The 20983-nt window shown below is 37.4% G+C and overlaps 1 protein-coding gene across 16 annotated transcripts in view; it reads left to right on the top strand.

Annotated features, from left to right (window-relative positions):
* The window catches only part of afdna (afadin, adherens junction formation factor a), a 110495-nt gene that overhangs the window by 43806 nt on the left and 45706 nt on the right, over positions 1 to 20983 (top strand). For 12 of the 16 annotated variants that reach the window (XM_028040515.1, XM_028040516.1, XM_028040517.1 and 9 more), the window contains 11 exons: positions 6749 to 6818; positions 7568 to 7638; positions 7730 to 7797; positions 10789 to 10994; positions 12881 to 12901; positions 15862 to 16007; positions 16354 to 16448; positions 18325 to 18590; positions 19296 to 19439; positions 19514 to 19712; positions 20104 to 20210. In XM_028040515.1, coding sequence (XP_027896316.1) covers positions 6749 to 6818; positions 7568 to 7638; positions 7730 to 7797; positions 10789 to 10994; positions 12881 to 12901; positions 15862 to 16007; positions 16354 to 16448; positions 18325 to 18590; positions 19296 to 19439; positions 19514 to 19712; positions 20104 to 20210 — 1393 coding nt within the window. The remainder of the gene's footprint in view (positions 1 to 6748; positions 6819 to 7567; positions 7639 to 7729; positions 7798 to 10788; positions 10995 to 12880; positions 12902 to 15861; positions 16008 to 16353; positions 16449 to 18324; positions 18591 to 19295; positions 19440 to 19513; positions 19713 to 20103; positions 20211 to 20983) is intronic. The other 4 variants (XM_028040519.1, XM_028040531.1, XM_028040527.1 and 1 more) reach the window with 1 other exon arrangement.

The following is a 20983-nucleotide window of genomic DNA, read 5'->3' on the forward strand; positions in this document are numbered from 1 at the left end:
ATCTTACAGAGTACTTTTGGTTCAGTTTCTAGTGCAAACATCTTTCTACACTATAAATAAGACTAAACTAACTTGCAAGCAACTTTTCAGCAAGAAATAGTCCCTTAAAAAGTTATTAGATTAGATTGTTTTACTTTTCCATGTTATAAGTGTAATGATCGGCCAGTGCAAATGATAGTTTTTCATCAATATTAAGTAGAGCTACAGCCATTGATTATTTTAGTAATTGATTCTTCTATCGATTACTCAGATCGTTAATCAATTAATTGGATAAAAAATATGCACATTCTACAGGTTTTTTTTTATTTGACCAGAAAGTAATTTACTACAAAATTAACTGTTTTTAAGTGAAACAAAAGAAAGTAGAGTTTCATTCTCAAATAACCTTTCACACTTTTTGTGCTTCCTGTGAATTTATTTTGAAATAAAACGCCCCACTGATGCTATTTAACTTTCCTTCAGGTCTGACTAGGTTTGTTGTTAGCATACAGTTAGCATCTGGTTATGGTGCATTCACTGAATAGAGAAAAGATCAGATCTTATTTATGAGTGTCTGTCAAGCATAAAATCTACAGATTCTGATTCTTAGTCCACCTCTAACTGGACATTTAAAGACTATTTGTTTGATCACTTATGCATTTAAAAAAAAATAAAATATTGGAAACACATTAAAGGATGCAAATAAATAAATGTAATTTTTTTTATTAAAAAAAAATTAATGTTATTCCCTAAATGTAGCATTCCTTTAATAAATATGAACCGAAACTTGAGGAGTTTTGGCAAAAACATATTTACAGACATAAGTGTATACATTTTCTTTACGGTTTTGGCTTAATTACTGCCCTGAATATCTAATTTATTTCAGTATGAATTCTCCAGTTAATGATAATCGATTATTAAATTAGCTGATGATTATTTCAATAATAGATTAATAACAATTAATCTTGCTTGAAGATGAGAAAATATTTACTTAAAACAACCTACATCTTGCTGAAAAGTTACTCATAAGTTAGTTTTATTCCAAGTGTACTAAGATATTTGAAGTAGAAACTAGACTAAAAATACTTGGTGAGATTTTGTTTTTGCAGTGTGGAGGGAATGAGAGGCAGAGGAAGAGCAGAGGTCTGGGGTTATGGCAACAGGCTGCCCTCTAATCTGATCAGCATGCTGTTGGGTGGGGCCTCCCGCTCGCTTCACTTTCACAATGTAACTCGGAGCACAGCAGATCACAGCAGAAGCAACTTAAACATGATCGTCGCCTTGGAAATATTCACTTTATAGCGATTTCATGGCGTCATCACCTGGTAACAGTTGGAAAAAGCGAGAGAGAGTGTGAGTAACCTTCGTTCCTCTTTTTATTTTAGACGATTCCAGAGGAAAAAAGTATAAATTATAGCTCAACTCTAGTCATTTTAGTTTATAAAATTCTCTTAAAGATGTCAGAAGAAATGAACTTCATTGCAAGATGAACATGAATTCAGTTTTTGTGGCTCATCTGAAGAGTTAAATGTATATTTATATCTAGATGTGTTCGTCCCAGTGTGTGAGTGTTGAGTTAATATTTACACTCCAGCCTCAAACCTCCCATCAGGTGATTTCCATTAGCTTATACAGGCGTGGAGGAAGAAATAATCAGTAAAGCTGGAATTAGAACCTGTTGGATTACTCTCCATGTCGAAAGAGAAAATTAAACCTGGTTTTTGTCTAAGGGCTTTAAGATCTGCTGGGCTGGAGTTTTTTTCTTTTGCTTTTGGCATTTAGTTACATGCTGGCTTTCTGAACCAGCTGCATCTTTTTGTCTTATTTTATCTGACATATTACTATTTTTGTAATGAAATAATGTTGACAGCATCAAAAAGAAACATACTTTTGTGCCTTCATTTACATGATTTTGAAAATATGCAAACCTACATTTATGCGTCACCCTTCCTTGTTGCTGGCTCTCCTCTGTCAGGTATGCGTGGTTTGACGCCAACAAAGACAAACCTCTCTCTACAGGTTCCTCCACCTGTTCTGCTTTATGAATGAAAGATCCTTCTGCCCACACACTTTGCATATGGCAGGAAGTTTGACATTTAATTCAATTTGTGGAGGAATGAAAACATTAGAAAAGGATTCTTGTTTCTGTTTAATTTACAACGTCATTTGCAGTGGTGGGAAGTAACGAAGTACAAGTACTTCGTTACTGTACTTAAGTACAATTTTCGTGTATCTGTACTTTACTTAAGTAGATTTAATAATGGATACTTTCTACTTTTACTCCACTACATTTAACAGTAAGTATCTGTACTTTCTACTTCACTACATTTCTATATAGCGTTTCGTTACTCGTTACATCCAAGACGCATTTCAGTTTTTTGATTTGTTCGTTAGTTTGAAAGTATCCAATGGCGAGAGCAGAATCAGTCCGCTGAACCAATCCAAAGCGGGAAATAACCATTAGGCCCTCCCTCAAGAAGAGCAGCACAGTACGCAGGACCTGCAGAATCATTAACTCCCAGAATGGAGTCCAAGGATAATCATCCTCCAGAAGACCTGCCCCACCCATGGCCTTATTTAAAAGATTTCTTTGAAATAACTGGGTCAAAAAACGCTTCCTGGAGATTCCAATGCCGCCTTTGCATAAAATTCTATCTTTCAAAAATTCACCATCAAATTTGAAAAAACATATTGAGGTAAGTTAAGTTGCTAAACGCTATCGATGTTAAATTAATTTGTGTTAGTGAAGTTTTATGTAATCTTAGCAAGCTTTTTGTTGAACTCGACTGCAGTAAATAAATACGATTACTGTATATTGTTATAAGCTAGCATGAACTTGCAAGTAACAGTGATTACTGCGGTCGTGATCACGTCTCCCGCCATGAATGTTACATATACATTGACGCTAAACTCCTTCACGTCCTGGTTATTGAATAAATGTTAGCGCCATTAAAATAATCTCCATGTAACAGTTACAGTCATATTCAATAAATTAGAATATGGGTTCCAATGAGACGCAATTGTCGCAAGTCCGGCGACATTGGCGGACATTCCTGCCCACAGAGTCAGCCGGACCCCCCCTGCCTGGAAGGTGTTTATTGTCAGCCCCTTTCTGTTAAGAGTTCTCTCAAAATAGCTGGCAAAAAAGTTAAGTTCATGTTTTGTTAGGATGAAAGACTAGATGTTTCCAAATCGCTTGATGTTTGTTAGGTCAGTTTAAAGTCCCTTTTTTCAGGGAAACAATTTTCTTTTGAACGTGTTTATTTTGAATTAAATAAAACATTTCAAAGGTATAATAATTTCTCTCATTTTGCCTAATTACATGTAACCCTGCAGGTCATCCCTGGAATTCTGATGCATAGAATAAAATATCTAAATCTAAACTGTCACAGGGGGTAAACACAATAAAAACATGCTTTATCTGCAGCATTGCTCATTAAAATGGTACATTACTGATTTATTAAAACTAAATACGATAGGTACACTTAATGACATTATATAAGCCGTTAGGTATTATGGTCGGCAAGTACTTTTACTTTTAATACTTAAGTAGTTTTAAAAGCTTGTACTTTCTTACTTTTACTTAAGTAAAATAATAATGTGGTACTTTGACTTTTACTTGAGTAAATTTTTGTCTGTGTATTTGTACTTTTACTTAAGTACATTGTATGAGTACTTTCTCCACCACTGGTCATTTGGCACTTTAGATAAATATTTGTAGAAAACCTTGAAATTAATTAAGTTAAATTTCGATTTTGATGAAGTAGCAAACTGGGAGCAACTCCCACCACCCCCGGTTATGACGTCATGTTTCAATATGGCCGCTTCTCACATCAACAGTTGTAATCTGTGTCAGAAACATGTTTATTTCTCAAAACAGACATGTAAACGTGAGTCTAAAATTAATCCAAGTTCTCGCAAGTGTGGAGGGTGATCAGGTGATCAAATCATAGTTTGAGATATTTGGCAACAAAAGGACGACAGACCTGATGGTGATTCCAAATATTCACATTTCTGGATCATATTTAATTTTCAGATGCAACAGAAAAGGTCAAATATGCCGAGGGACATTTCAGATTTGCCATTTTTCACCCAAATCCCCCAACGTAGCACTCTACTGTGATTATGTAGCGCATGTGATCCCAGGGAATCAACGGGCTGTTTTCCTTCTAAATTTGCTGCGTAGATGGATTTTAAATATTGCTTTCATGTCTAAGATTATTTTAATACTGTTGTGAGTTGAAAAAGCCGGATTCTTGGAAACTGCATGTCGGTTTTTTCTTTTTGGGATCTCAGACTTTGAGCTTTGAATCTGATGTTTCCAGCTCACCTCAACTTTCATCTCATAAGCCTTAACAGAGGTAAACAAACCAGAATATGATTCAGCTCAGCAAAAACATAAAATCTGACCAAGTATTTTTGATGTTTTCTATGTCACATATCTAAATACACTTAAAATAAAACAAAACTAACTTATAAGTCACTTTTCAACGAGAAATAGGAGCTAGTTTTAGTCAGTAATTCCTTAATATTGATGGATCTAGAACTTTTTCCATTAATATTAAGGAATTACTGAATTAAAACAAGCTCACAGATACCTTCTTGCTGAAAAGTTACTTCTTTTTTTTTCAATTCTATCAAGATATTTGAAGTAGAAACTAGACAAAAAGTACTTGGTAGGATTTGGTTTTTGTGGTGAATCTACATCTGAATGACATGTTTAAATCAAATCAAATACAATGAGCTTCTTTTCCCACATTTAATCTCTCTGACAAGAACTAAATCATCTGCAATCGTCGTTGGGTTTTACGCAAAAGGCTGAGATATTTTTATTAACAGCAGCCATAGTTTCTGTGCAGCTGTGACTCCGTCTGGAGTGTGTGGGCGCGCGCGTGTGTGTGAAGTGGTGGATGTGGATCCCTGTGGTTCTCCGGGCGGCTGTCCAAACTCTCACAGATACCTTCTTCAGGCCAAGCAGCGTCCCGTTGAGATGTTAAGTCTGATTACAGCCTCAATTTGGCAGTATTTTAGGGATGTGAGGTGCTTGGCGCCGGGTTTTGGCAGCTGCACAGACGGCCGCGTAGAGAAGGAGTGTTTGGACCTTTTAATCTGAGGCTTTCTGACTGAGACCGGACTGACAGCAGCGGCGTTTAGCTTCAATCAGCGAGAGAGTGGAGCGTTTAAAGATCCCAGAAGTCTGGAGCGACATTTGGCTCTTGCTTTCCATCAACGAGTAACACATGTCTTTTGTATCATAACTACAGCAGTCATGATTGTGTTTTCGTTCTTTATCCTTTATTGTATAATGTCTTTATGAGGTTCATTAAGTGACAAGAAAAGCAACATTTTGAAGAGCGTTTTGATCTGAACATGACGAAAAACCAAGATGTGAGATTTCACACATTTAACAATCCAAATACTGTCTGCAAGTTCATCATTATCGTCGTGTTAAAGTCACACATGAACGGCGCATTAAATTTAAATTTAAACCCTGATGTGAGCTAATAAATTAACATACAACTTCAGTAATATCTTCTCTTATTTTGGATTCTCAAACAAGAATTGGATGCACAGTTGTTGATTCAGTCTGTGTAGGGGTTAAATAATTAATTTGATTAATCATGATTAATCGATTATTGAAATAAATTTTAACTAATTTAGCAATCGATTAATTGTTATCTGGAATATATAGATTAAAAAAAGGTTGTTTGCTGAAAAAACAAACCTATTCAGAGCAGTAATTAGTCCAAAACTGTACAAAAACAAAATATACGTTTTGCATTTAAAATAAAAACATTTTGTGTATGTAAATATGTTTTTACCCAAAACTCATCAAGTATAATTGTGGCTTCACCTGTTTCAATTTCACTAAAGGAATGTCATGTTATTGCATTTTGGGCATAAAATGTTTATTTTCTTACTTAAAAAGGAATTATTTGTTTATTTGTAACTTTTAAAGTTTTTCTAATATTGTATACAAAAGATGGTTGAAAGAAAAATTTGTAGAATGTGCCATTTTTTAAAAATCCAATTAATTGTCATAATAATTGATAGATAAATCAATTACTAAAGTAACTATTAATTGCAGCCCTAATTCTGGGTTTTCCTCCATGCACGTAGGAAGATATTTAACTTGTTTAAGTCAAGTTTAAGAAAAAAGATTCTGGTCCAAATACACCTTTTATCACCCATTAAGTCAATTTTGATGTAAAACCTGCTTCCAGCGGATATTTACTCTTACTGTTCCAGTTTCGTGTCTCGTATGAGGATGAAAGCGTCAGTCGAATTATTTTATTCCAGAAGCCATATTATTAGGAGCCAAAACGTGTGTGTGTAAACTCCTGATTAGAGCTTTATATTGTTGGGAAACCTTGCAGAAAAACCAATTAACTCCTGGTTTGTTTCTGTTGTCACACTGTGATTGGTTTAGCCTACTTTGAACCGCCTGCTGTGTTGTTATGGATGTGATGGACCTTTCTGTCAATAACAGAGCGGAAATGTTCTGCTGTGTTTGAACCCGACTTCTGTTGCTCTCAATAGATGTCAAACACAGACTGGGTCAGCTGGTCGCTCTCTTAGACACTTGGCATGGGTTTTTTATTCTTAATTACACCGTTATATAAATGTCTGTGTTTATATATCAGGGAGTTATTCCTCTCCTGCCCCTCAGATGCAGCTCTCTTCTTCCTGAACATGAGTTGGAGAAGTAAATATGGCCTCTGGATCAAGTCTGACTTGGTTCTGTTGAATGTTTGTGTGCCGTCTGCAGGAGCGTACCAGAGACAACCTTTGACCTCCGCGGAGACGTCCTCAGTGGAGCGCCCCTGCCCACCAGCAAGGTACCAAACATTTGTTTATTCCTGATGTTTCAGCAAAATGACGCCATGAAAACACTGACATTTTTGTTTATTATACTTAAACTTATGCATAGTAGATGCAATTCTTTAATTATGTTACATTTGTGGTAAAGATCCCGTTTATTTGATGCATATTACGGAGATGATGATGATCAAAATAATTATCTTTTCTGGAAGGTGAAAAGTTGCGTTTTAATAAAGCAGAAAGTGTATATGACAATATATTATTTATTTTGAATTTAAGTAATTGTTGAAAAAAAAATGTAAGCAAGCAGAAAACATTATTGCAATTATAAGAATTGACAGACTGCTCTTCTTCACATCCACTGAAGGAAAATAATCGGAAATTGATCTTGTCATCAACAAAATTAGCAAGAAAATTAATTAATTTTAACCTAAAATGGCACATTTTTACCTCCGTCACCAGCTGGACGTTCCTCAAAGCTTTTCAGGAACAAAATTCAAAATGTAATTTACTCTCCTATCAATTATTTCCTCAGAATTTACAAATATCAACTAGGGCTGAAACGATTAATCAGGTTATTCGTGATTAATTGATTATTATTATTGATTACTTTGAGCTCCATATGTAATTTATAGGTAGAGTAATGTAGATTTATAGAGTTCTAAATATTAATTTTTACATTTTCACACCTTCTAAAAATGTCTTTTTTTCCTTTTTTGTTCTCTTAAAGTAAAATCCTGCTGAAGTTGTTCGTCTTTGTTTGCAGAGCTCAGGGAAACTGGAGATGGAGAGAGGCATGGTGAAACCCATGATCCGAGGAGAGCAGCAGGACAGCAGGTCAGACGCCATCTTGCCTCCTTCTTCTCTGACTTTAATCCATCATGTCTTCCAGGAGTTTTCTCACAGTGTTGTCCGTCCATCTCAACAGATCCCAGGATCTTTCTGCAGACAGGACGGAGCTGACTCTTCCAGCTAGCATCGACTTCAGAGAAAACTGTGAGCATCTCTGATGGTCAATAACTGGAAACTATTGAGCCTTTTCCAGTCAATGCCAGTCTGCCCTGACTGAAGGGTTAATGTCTGTTTACCAGAAAGCATTTTTGCCTCTAATTCCACAGTTCATAAGTGAAAAGAGTGGATTATTTCAGTCAGAAAGCCTTTCATTTGAGGTTTTGATTAAATTTTATCAAAATCTCAAGCTTTCTACCCCCAAAATGTACAAAACATAAACAAATTTCCTCCCTACCCACTCCAAAGAGACTTCTGGGAGACAGAAACATGAAGAAGGCAAAGGGTAAATGTATATAACATGTTAGCTAGGAAAATATCACTTTCACTGCAAAAAACAGTTTCTAGTGCATAATATCTTACTACACTTAACACAGTAATTCTTCTTCGAGATATAAGATCCTATGTTAAGTTTAATTCCTTAAAAGTAACTAGTTCCACTGGCAGATTATTTCCCTTTGCAAAGTTATAAGTGTAATAATTTCATTGATATTAGGTAGGGCTGCAACAAACAGTTATTTTAGTAATCGATTAATCTTACCTTGACGATTAATCGATTAGCAAGCTATAGGAGTGTGTTTTAAGTCAATAATTCCTTGATATTTATGAAAAGTACTATTTTCACTGACTGATTATTTCACCTACAACATGGGGGGAAATGTCTTGTTATAAGTGAAATAATATACCAGTGGATCTAGTTCATTTTTCATCGTTTTAAGGAATTATTGACTCAAACAAGCTCCCATTTCTTGCTAAAAACTTACATATAGATTTTGTCTTATTCCAAGTGTCTTAAGATATTTACATAATCAATTATAATACCAACAATACTTGGTAAGATGTTTTCATTGAAGAATCAAAAAATTGTTTCCAGAATAACTTCACAATAGTGAGTCCTAGAGGCGATGTGCAAGCCTCACCTTTTTCCACATAACCATTCAGTTTGTTACTCACGACCGTTAAGCTAAGCTACATCCAATAATTTAGCTGTCAAAATGTTACTCAGTTATTTACCCCACTGTAACTACTTGATGCCAGTCCTTCTAAGCAAATTGTATGCATGCGGTGGATGGAAGGGAAGCTAAACATACAGTCAGATGCAGTCAAACCGTCTCTCCTTGATTTGCCTGGAAAAACAAGCTGCAGCTGAAGCTAATTATAGAGGCTAAACGTGTAGGAGGATCATTTGGAGAGCAGTTATTGATTTAATGTGATCTATGGATGCTTCTCCCTGACAGAAGCTGCATAATCTGTCAGTATTCTCTAACTAGATGAACTTTATGATCACAAACAGCAACAGTCACCTCGGTGAACTGAACCAATTATTACATGATTTGAGAGCAATAAAGGTTTCCTGTGCTTTATGAAACAATGGAAAGGCTGATTAACGGTTTTAGGTTTCATATTTATATATATATTTTATGGCTCTAATTTATATTTGCCTTTTTCAAAGTCAGTGTTTTGATCTTTTAGTCCCAAACAGAGCTAAAAGCGGGTTTTTCTGACACTGGGTGTTTCCCACTCTCAGTGTAGCTCAAAGCTCCCTCGGCTGTTTGCTTTGTCTTTGTTCACCTTGGTGTTTGTTGACCTTCCTCAAGCTTTTGTGTGCACTGCATGTTTGGCGTAGTGTGAGCTCATCCACTTCTCCAGGCACAGGAGGGTTTCAGCTACTCATACCGAGGTGCAAACCTGCATACCCACAATGCACCAGGAGTGAAATCATATACTCAGAGAGGCAGTTTGACTTAGTGGTGACGGTGACGCACACGCACCGTTAAAGCCCTGCCAGTCGCTCTGCTCTGAGCTTCAGGTTGTAGATGGTTTTAGACGGTGATGCTGAATAGCAGCTGCAACCAGTTTCACTTGAATCACTTTTCAAAGCAATTTAAACGTAAAAAAGAAGCAGATTTTAGCGGTGGCAAGTGGTTGACTGGGGAATCCCACATGGGAATGTTCAGCCAAGTTCTGCAACATCACAGATACCTTAAACCCAAACCGCAGAGTGGGAGCAGACCCTGTCTGTGTGGGCCGACTCCTGTGTGAAACTGTATTAGGTTTAGAAGGCAGTTGTTGTGATTCACATAATAAGATATTTATTTATTCAGTTAAATCTCAGTAAGACATAGTTTGTCATTTTAAAGAACTTCCTGGATAACTTTACTCAACGTTTGGTGTGTAGTGGAAGAGGAGATGCTCATAAATTTACAACCAACAAATCTGCAGCAAATTTATGATGCTATTCTGATTTTTTTAGACCAAAATCTTTCCACTCTATTTTTTTAATCGATGCAATACGATGAATCGATTATATTATTAATTTTTCGTGAATTAAATAGACTATTAATATTCCAATTGTTTCCTTGCGTTTCCACTATGTTTTTATATTTATTGAAATTTACTTATTTATTTGTAATGCCTTCAAGACTTGCTATTTTTTTTATTTTCTTGTGCTTCCTTGTACATTGACAATAAAGGGTTTCCAATTCTATGATTCTGATAATTGATAGATTAATCTATAACTAAAATAATTTAGTTGCAGGCCAAAATATCTGCTGAGTATGCCAAATTTTATGATCAATCGATTAATCCGATGAATCGTCTAATGATTAAGCCGATTAATAGTTGGAATAATTGATAGATTAATCAATAACTGAAATTATTGTTAGTTGCAGCCAAAATATCTGCAGAGTGTGCCAATTTCTTATATGATTAATTGATTAATCAACAAAACAAAGAGATCTTTCCTGCCATCAGCATCTACAATAACTCTTTGAAGAATCAAAAATAATGAGTTACAAGATTTAATTTCCCTTTGGGGGTAATAAAGTATTCTTGAATTTGAAATTGATTAATCGCCAGAATAATAAATGTTAATAACCAAAATAAATGTCAGTTGCATCCCTGACCACTAAGCATGAGGACGTAAATCTAAGCCGCCTTGATTTGATTTGATGGTAAAACCTGACTCCTGATCTCCAGCGGAGGACACCTTCCTGTCGGCCATCATCAACTACACCAACAGCTCCACGGTCCACTTCAAGCTGTCGCCCACCTATGTCCTGTACATGGCCTGCCGCTACGTCCTGTCGCCCACGTACCGGCCCGACATGTCCCCGTCGGAGAGGACGCATAAAGTCATCGCCATCGTCAACAAGATGGTGAGCATGATGGAAGGCGTCATCCAGGTCAGTAACTCTTTCCTCCATGTTTGTCGTAATCTCACGAGTCATTTTCACCGTTTTCTGCTCCTGATAGTCCAGCAGGTTCCCGCCATGTTGCTGTTTTTTGTTGAAATGTGGGCATTCTGGGTTTACACATTAACTTTACTTACAAACTACACTTTGTAGTTGTAAGGTGTGTTTGCATTTGCTTGCCTGTTGCCTCTTTTGCGCTTGGTGTTTTGTGTATTTCCCATCGGTTTTAAGGACAAACGGGAAAACGGCAAAGAAATGCATGAAGTTCTCTGAAGCGTCTGTACATGTTTTTTTGTACATGATTTTTGTGTTTTTTATTTGATCTCACTGGCAGTTTTTTTATTTTATTTTTTGGTGTGCAGTGACTATTAAATAAAACGCATCATGTGGACATTAGTAGGTTTAATTTTAGTGGTATTTATGAAGATATTTCAATATGAGGCTGAGGACAAAAGATGAGAACCTGCACTAAACATTCAGATGTAATAGTAAATTTATTAGGACATTTAAACTACACTATCAACTACCAACAGTTTAAAAATGTTAAAATTAAACCCAGTTCTTTTTTATGTTTCAATATGAACCAGATTATTTCATCTAAAACTTTGTGTTTTTGTTTTAACAGTTTTCTTCATTTTAGATATTTCTGCTGTTTGCACTGTTTCAGATATTGTAAAAAGTCTGTTTTTAATGCACATTTTGTACATTTTAAATTGAGTTTATAGCCTTTACAGTACCATATATTATATATTATATATTACTCTTAATTTTTTAAAACACTTTTTAATACTTTTATCTTGAATCTACATCCCTTATATCCTGTCATCTTCCTGCTGTTACGCCTGAATTTCCCCACTGTGGGGCAGTAAAGCATATTCATATTCTTTTCCAAGTACAGTTCTGAGCAGTATTTCCTGACGAAAGGTGGGGAAATTTAAATATTATAGCCAGCTGTGTTTATAAATACAACTGCAATTGGCTATGCATGTAACTGTGAATATTGAAACAAATGGTAGTAAGGTAAAAGATTCGCTTTGGGTTTTTATTCCAGTTCTTATTTGGCTTTTTGTTGTTGTTGACGACATTCCCTGTATCTGTTGAAGTTTTAAATATAATTTTAATAGATATTTTAGAATAGAAATGTATTATTTATGGATACCAGAAGAAAGTTAAAGTCAAACAGAAGACGTACAGTAAGGTCAGCTTTGCAACATAAGTTATTAAAAATTGCAAGTAAAATGTTAACAGACTAATTAGAACATTATGTTGTGTAAATGGCAGCAGTGATGGACAGACTTACTGAGTTTTTTTGGGGAGGCTGCTCTCCAAAAAACCCGTGGCATCTTCTGTCAGGAAGGACCTTTGATAAAGCTCCTTTGTGCACCTAGGATGCGTGTAGGATGAGAAACTGGAAAAAAAACAAAAAAACGTTTGATAGTTCAGCTTGAAATCCCACATTGTGAAAGTGATTGAATATGTGGATGAAATATCTTTAAATGAAAAACAGGGAGAAAAACTCACAAGAAAATCAGTTTCTGTATACGAGTTATTATGCATCCTTCAGTTATGAATTATTTAAAGCTTATATAAAAGCTAAATATCCTGAATTAATGTCCAAGTTCTTCCCGTTTTAAATCGTAGCTCCATCATGTGTAAGAAATCAAGACGGTTTCTACGTTTTCTTCTCGCGTCCATCAGTCTGATGTTCATGAACTCATTCTGGGTTGTGTTGTGTAAACCATGTGTGAGCCAGAGTGTCTGTGTGTTGACATGTTGTGTCCATACTGTAGCTGTTGACGTGTTTTCTCTCTGTCCTGTAAACGTGTCCTCCTCTTCCTCCTCCTCCTCCTCCTCCTTTTCCACTTCCTTCTGTCCAGGAGATTGCTGAAGGGGATCAGGTAGGACGTCACAACAGCACACCATGATATGGCTGCCAAAGACTTTCTCCTCTCTACACTGCCATTTTTCTCTCTGTCTGGGTTGGGCGATGTTGAGAAAAATCAATCATTATAAAATTTTAAGGTGTTTTTTTATGATTGATTGCTTACAACAAAAAAATTAGATGTGGTGAAATAGGATATGAAGTTAGTTGGTGGAGGGTGTAGAGAAGACCAAAAAGATCGATTCAGTCAGTGTGTTGTATCCTGTACTAATATTCAACTAGTCGGTAAAAAAGATAAGTGGGATAATTTTATTAGTCTTTATCCAAAACAGGAAGCAAACTATAGAAATCATTCCTTGCAGCTCTTAACATCTTAAGATGGAAATAAAAAGTGCAAAAATTCAGTAACAATCCAAAAATAAATTAAAGCGTAGGTTAATAATTCATTATAACCTTTAATGTATGTAATTTATGTATCACTGAGAAATGAACTCAAAAGGTCACAATGTTCACATTTAAGCCAGCAGGTGGTAGTTAATTTTTTTTCTACCTTGGTAGTGCAGGATACATGAGTATCATGTGAAAAGGGTGAGGATTGAGTTAGCATTTTTTCGCCTTTTTAACGGTTCAAAATCCTGCTTTAAATCAAATTTATGAAGTAATGCACACGCTTATTATTTCTCCATCCTTATTGGTAAATAGAAGTGATGGGCTAACTAAAAAGCAAGTTGTGCTAGCTTTAAAGCGTTAACCATAAACATTAGCTTAACATGCTGTGCCAACACGGTATTTAGCAGAAGCTAATGCTAAAGTGATGACATCAAATCAAATTATATCTGCCCTTAAACTACAACCCTCAGGTTCCGATTTAATTCTGACATAATTTACATGTTTGATAATTATGAGAAAACAAACACATTGTCTAAGAGGAAACAGAGCTGCTGCGTAAACAGCCTTTGCCCCCCTTCAAAATAAAAGCATGGAATAAACTTCTAGCTACCTGAAGAATTTTTAAGTCAATAACTAAAACTTCAACACAAATGTCAAAGTTTATTCATCAGCCAAGTAAATTAGAGCTCTATAATTTAGCTGGGAAAATAAATTTATGGGATGCTACGTTAGCAAAAAATGCTAAATGAAAAATTAGCTCTGCTATTGGCACATTACCACTGATAAGTATGATACCAGAGCTTCCCATTAATGATGTGTAGGGTAATTTTTTATATAAAATGCAGTATATATATGCACAATTTGGAGGTGTGTGCTCTTCCCCAGTGCTGGGAACCCTTATTTTTCTTCCCCAACAGTTGAAACTATTCAATGTTGTGGTGTTAGTCCAATTAGAGAGGAGCTGAAGCGATTGCATCAGTGAAGGGGGGAAAGTTTTCAAACAACCCGACATCAGATTTACGGAGAAGAAAATCACATCGCTCAACCTCGTGAATCTTCTGTTTCCTCTTCTCATCTCTCTCTGTGCTTTGTTTTCTTAAAACCAGCCCATCATTGTTGCTGCTGCTCCTTTTATTTTTTTATTTTTCTTTTCCATCGTAACAGAAATGTCAAAAAAAACAAAAACAAGCAATAAACAAAAGCCATAACTACACGTCCTGTCCACAGCTGGAAAACTAAGCAACAACAGCAACAACAGCCTGACTAATCTCATTTAGCTTCCTGGATCCTGCCTGGTACTAAAACAACCAAATAAACTGAGAAAACCCAAAGCAAACCACTCTGTCACTGTTGCTCCATCTGTAACTCTGGGGTCTGTTCTCTGTTCGTGTGACGTCTGGCTTCTCCTCAGCAGTGTGGACGAGAGACGAGTCGTGACCTCTGACCTCCTCCACCTCATCTGCTTCGTTTGTCTGTTTGAAAACTCACTGAACATGTTCATCTGTGTTTCAAACCTGGTTTTGTTTTGGATGCAACCTTTCATTCTCTGGCTGTTCTGAATGAAGGTTTATTTTAGTTTGTTTTGTGTGATTTATTTCCGAAGCGGGGAAAGATGAGTGCAGGTCCAATCAGCTCCTCAAAAATAAGTCCTTTTCGTTTTTTTTAGTTCACTCTGCAAGCAACCAAGTTTGTTTTCAGGCTGTTTTTGAAATTCAATTTGTTGCTGCTTTAGAGAAACACAGCAAATGTATTTAGAGTGAACCAAAAGTATTTTTGATTTATTTTCTTGTGCAAATATCTTGGTACACTTGAATTAACTTGCAAGCAAAGATAGGAGCTTGTTTTAAGTCAATAATTCCTTAATATTGATGAAAGATTTCTAGTTCCATTGGCAGATTATTTCACTTATATCAAGACATTTTCCCCATGTTATAAGTGAAATAATCTGCAGTGAAACTAGCAAATTAGTTTTCTTATTTTTAGAGCACAAAGATATTTGCACTAGAAACTAGATAAATCTACTTAGATTTTGTGTTTTTGCAGTGAAGATTACAGGAAACCACATTTTTCTCTAATAAATGGCATCAAAATGTTACTTTTAAATCTTGCTTCCGTTGCTACTATTAGGATTTAAGCTGTCGTATAATTTTATTTTTGCCGTAACCTGGAGGATTTGAGTAAATCCCAATGTTTATGTTCTCCTCATTGCTTGCAGTGTGAACACTGTTCAATCCGCTCTGTCTGGTGACGTTTGTGATTGGAGTTGTGTGTGTTGGAGGGAAAAGGAGAGGTCACCTTCATGTTGAACTGTTGGTCTGTGTTGGAAAAGCAGTGGAGACGTTTTGTTTTGCTCCCTGATGCGACAGCAATGACCAATCTTCTTCTCGACGCAGGCTTGGGGCGTTTGAGGCATGAATCTATCTCTGAAGTAACAACTGCTCCTTCTGGCTGCCACTCAAACACAAACCTCCCTCTGTTTCTTACCGCTAACATCCGCGACCTGGCCTGCAGCCTGCAGCGCTAACAGCTTCCTCTTCGTGTTCTTCTGTCTGTCTGTGTTTGTGGTTGTGATCGGTGCATTTCCAGAAACAAAAGAACATCGCGGGAGCGCTGGCTTTCTGGATGGCCAACGCCTCCGAGCTGCTGAACTTCGTCAAGCAGGACCGGGACCTGAGCCGCGTCACGCTGGATGCGCAGGACATCCTGGCCCACCTCGTCCAGATGGCCTTCAAGTCCGTTCGCATTTTACTCTACTCTTTATTTCATTAATGTGAATCGTACTAAATTAAAAGAAATCATCAAAGAAAAGGAGCAGAAAGAGAATATTGACAAAATTAAAACTTCATTTTACCAATATGTAAGGATAATCTATTGGAGATCATGGATAAAAGTCTTAGTGTAATAAAGTATTATTGGTTGCTTTGTTAAATCTTTAGTAATTTATTGTCTAAAATTCCAAATCTTGTAATGTTTGAGAAGCTTAAAGCTACTTATAGCAGTTTTAAGGTTAATTTCAGTATAAAATGTAGGTGATATCTCAGACTTTTGTGTCGTTAATAATCTGTGTTTTTTCGTCAGGTACCTGGTCCACTGCCTGCAGGCGGATCTGAATAACTACATGCCCGCCTTCCTGGACGACCCAGAGGAACATAATCCACAGAGACCCAAAATCGGTAATTTTAAGGAGAAATTAAAATAATTATTAGTAGCTTTTTAAAATGCTACAGCAGATGCAGCCAGTGGTTTCCTCTTTTTGAACCGTTCATCGCTTTGCATCAAAAGACTGTCGGTCATTTTGACTGACGGCATTAAAAAAATCGGTCACCTTCTATTTTTACCTGTCAAATTATAATCATATTAACATCAACTATTTAGCCGCATTTTTATGCAGTTTAGTTAATATTCACTTAGTTGAACCGCAAATCCAGATCCTATCACACATAAAGCAGATAAACGCATCTAACATTTTCTCTGTAGTGACAAAAATCACTGACTGTGGCCCCAATAACTTATAATAAATTAAATTAAACAACTCCACTTAAACTACAAGCACTTCACCTGCAGGGGTCTGAACGCACAGCCTCACAAATTCCTCCTGGTTCACAGCTGCAGAGAAATCTGCGCTGGTTCATCAATCAGTTGGATCTGTCTGATCCAAACCGATCAATTGAACTCTGAGTTTTTTACCCTGTGCGCTGTCCGGACGTTGCGCTTTTACGAGGATTTTTATTTTATTTTTTTTTGTGAATGCTGCTCTCCTTCTGGGCACAGGAGGGTAACGTCTTCCAGCTCCATTTGTAAAAACCGCAGGATGAGTCGAGTTTAATTCTTCGTAGCGGCGGAGCCGCATCCGCATTGGGTTTGCAGGGCATTGCGCGTGTTATAGTCTAATTAACTTCTGCATCTTTATTTATTTCCTCAAGATAAACTGTCGGCTCCTCTGTTTAGACTATAAATGGATTAACACAACATTGAAAACTCTTTATTTGTCTCTCTTCTGGATGTACTGGAGACTGGAATTAAACGCGCCATTTTAACCAAAGATTTGGACTGTACCTCTGAACCAGACGCTCCAAAGCGTCCGGACCATAACTCTTCAACCTGCTGTCAGCTTCTGGCAGAAAGACTTTGGTTCAGAAAGAATTTTTTTTATTAATTGATTTCAGTTGCCTCTGTGATAAACACTTTGCATAAAGGCTGTAATGTCTGCCCATGCACCAATTAAGGGTGTGAATTATAACCTGTCAAATGACCGACGGGCTTCAAATTTTCCTGTTGTTTAAAACAATAACCAGTCAAATACAGAAAATATTCCGTTAACGTGACCTCTGCTCCTTATTCTTCTCCGTCCTCTTCTTGTCTGCTTTAAGTCGTCTTCATCTTCTCTGTCATCTTGTACTTCTTTCTTCTCTTCATTTTCTTCGTCTTCTTTGCAATCCTTTTTTTCGTCCTCTTCTACTTCTTTTTTGTCTTCTCCCTCTCCTTCTTTGTCCTCTTCTTCATCCTCTTCTACATATTTTTTTGGCTGCTTTTTTCTTTTGTCGTCTTACTTGTCTTCTGTTTCTTCTTTGTCTTCATATTTGCTGTTCTCATCATCCTCTTTGACCTCTATCTTCTTTGTCTTTTTGCCCTCTTTCTTCTTTGTCTTCTATGGGTTTTTTTCTGCTCTTCTAGGTTTTCTGTCATCGGGTTTAAGCTGAAAATCTGGCCAATTAGAAGTTACCGCCCCCCGGCTGACCATTACTGCCACTAATAAAAGAATGAGTTCACATTTTTTGGCGAGAGTGTACAGATGGGTGGAGGGAGCGTGTTTTACCCCACGCCTGCTGCGTTCATGACCCCTCTAATAAATGGAATCGCCAAAGATCAAATCTATCCACGCTTGGGTAATACGATTTTTGGCAGGAATGTGACGCCGTACATTTCTCTCCAACAAAAACATAATTGGACTGATAGATTTCCGATTTAACATCTCGTAATCTGAGCTCTCAGTGGTTCTGGACGTGGCGTCTGCAGAGTTTCATCCAGGTCTCATGTCTGTGTCCCCAGAGGACGTCCTGCAGACGCTGACGGGCGCCATGTCGCTGCTGCGCCGCTGCCGGGTCAACGCCGCTCTCACCATCCAGCTCTTCTCACAGCTCTTCCACTTCATCAACATGTGGCTGTTCAACAAACTGGTGACGGACGCCGACTCAGGACTGTGCTGCCACTACTGGGGCGCCATCCTGCGGCAGCAGCTGAGCCACATCGAGTCCTGGGCCGAGAAGCAGGGCCTGGAGCTGGCTGCCGACTGCCACCTCAGCCGCATTGTCCAGGTAAAATCTGTCAAAAATCAGCTTTATTTATTTAAAAGAAAATCTGAAATAAATACCTGTTTGTTCAAGACTTTCCTGCTTTTTATTGGTTATATGTGAAGCAAATGTTGATTAGCATCAGTAAAAGTCCAAGAGAGTTTTAATGGCGCAGTTAGAGATGCATGCTGGGAGGAGAAAAGAGGAAGTTTATCAGGTTTCTGATCAGTTGGAAAAGTCTGAATTTATTTGAATGATTTTCATGAGTTTGTAAAAAAAATAGTTAAAATTTTTTTTACTGTTTTAAATGGGCTGAACTGGTTTATCACGTCCAGAGGACTCCACAGCACTTTACTGTTTATCCATCTATTCATCCATCTTTCTATTCATTCAACCATCTTTCCATCAGTTCGTTCATCCGTCCATCCATGCCTCTCTCTCCCCTCCGTCTCTCTTTCTCTCTCATCCATCCATCCTGCCCACTTTAAAAAATATTTTTGATCAACTCTGATATTAAAAACAAGGTAAAATTATCTAAAAATGCTGAACCTGTAAATTTCCTACATGAAATTATGGATGAATCCAAATTCAATTAATTTAAAAATGAATGAAAAACTGGATGCAGATTTAACTGTAGAAAATATTTTGAGGCAGATTGACGATGTAAACTCCATTCTGAATGTAAATCTTCTTCAGATTGTGATGCGTTTTGCTTTTTTGTCCTTCCAGGCCACCACCCTGCTGACCATGGACAAATACTCCACGCAGGACGTCCAGAACATCCACAACACCTGCTTCAAGCTGAACTCGCTCCAGCTGCACGCCCTCATGACCAACTACCGCTGCGCCCAGGACGAGCCCTACATCCCGCCCGTAAGCCCGCCGCCGACCGGCGCCGCCTCCAACTGGAACCGGTTCTGGGAGTCCCTTCTGTGCCTTGTGTCCAGGACCTGATAGACCACGTGGTGGCGGTAGCGGAGAACACGGCGGACGAGCTGGCGAGGAGCGACGGCCGAGAGGTGCAGCTGGAAGAGGACCCGGACCTGCAGCTGCCCTTCCTGCTGCCGGAGGACGGCTACTCCTGCGACGTGGTGCGGCACCTTCCCAACGGGCTGCAGGACTTCCTGGAGCCGCTGCTGCAGAGGGGTACACCTGTCTCTGCTACTTTCTCTACCGCTGTCTCTATCTCTGACTACCTGTCTCTCTCTTTATCCATCTTTATCGCTCTCTCTTAGTCTATTTATCTCTCTATCTCTATCTCGCTCTCCAACTATCTCTTGCTTCTTCTCTCTATCTATTTCTATTTCTCTGTTTCTCTACCTGTCTCAGTCTGTCTCTTGCACAATGTGTCTTTCTATTTCTGTTTATCTCTATGCCCATCTGTCTCTCTATCCATCTATCTGTATAGAGAGGGATTTTTCTCTATCTCTCACTTGCTCTGTCTGTATTCCTGTTGATCTCGATCACTTTCTTTCTAAAGATGCTATCTCTCTCTCTCTCTCTCTCTGATCATGCTCTGTGTCTCTTTGTTTTCCAGGTTTCTGCAGACTAACTCCTCATCCTCGCTCTCCTGGTACCTGGACCATCCACTTTGAAGGAGCCGACAACGACAACCACTTTTCTGCTGCCGACAACACTGAAATGGTATCACACAGATTTTAGTTTTACTTATTTAGCTGGTATATTTATGGATTTATTTACTATTCTCATCCCTCCCAGCACGATATTTATGTTTGAAGTTGCTTTTAGATAAAACTTGGAAATAAAACTGACTCAGGGAAACGGGCTCAGAGTTTCATCGAACTGTTCAGTTGCACTGAAATATTTACGCTGTGACTGATATTTCTTCTATCTTTAATCTTTTCTTCATAATTTCAAACTAAAATTAAGCATTCTCTATTTAATAGTTGATAGTTGTAGAGATTTTAAAGTTTTCTTATCATAAATTTAAAAAAAAATAATTTATGTTTCTGTTTGTTTTTTAGCTGCAGGAAAGAAAAAATGTTTGGTTTTTCTTCTTTGTCTTTTCATCTAAAAATGTCAATGAAAAAGTAGCAGAAAGACATTAAAACAATTTTAAGACAGCAGAATAATGTATTTTATTATAAATACTTTTTGCTTTGCAAAAACATTCATTAGCCTTGAATTAAGCATTATGTCAGATCACAATGCAAACTGAAATATAATTTATTTTGGTGAAAACAAAATAAAATAGACGTGAGAGACGAAGAGATGGACAGAGAGAGGAAGAAAGAGAGAGAAATAGAGTACAATGTTGCAGAACTGAAAATCTGAATTTTCCTCAGATTTAATGGATCAGGAAACATTTCTTGCTTTTAAACGAGACTCTCTGGTCTAAAAAGGTAAAATTCCTGAACAGAAGTGAAGCCTCCGACGTCTTGACAGTCGGTCTATTT

Source organism: Xiphophorus couchianus, chromosome 15 (assembly GCF_001444195.1).
Source record: "Xiphophorus couchianus chromosome 15, X_couchianus-1.0, whole genome shotgun sequence".
In the NCBI taxonomy this organism is placed as follows: domain Eukaryota; kingdom Metazoa; phylum Chordata; class Actinopteri; order Cyprinodontiformes; family Poeciliidae; genus Xiphophorus; species Xiphophorus couchianus.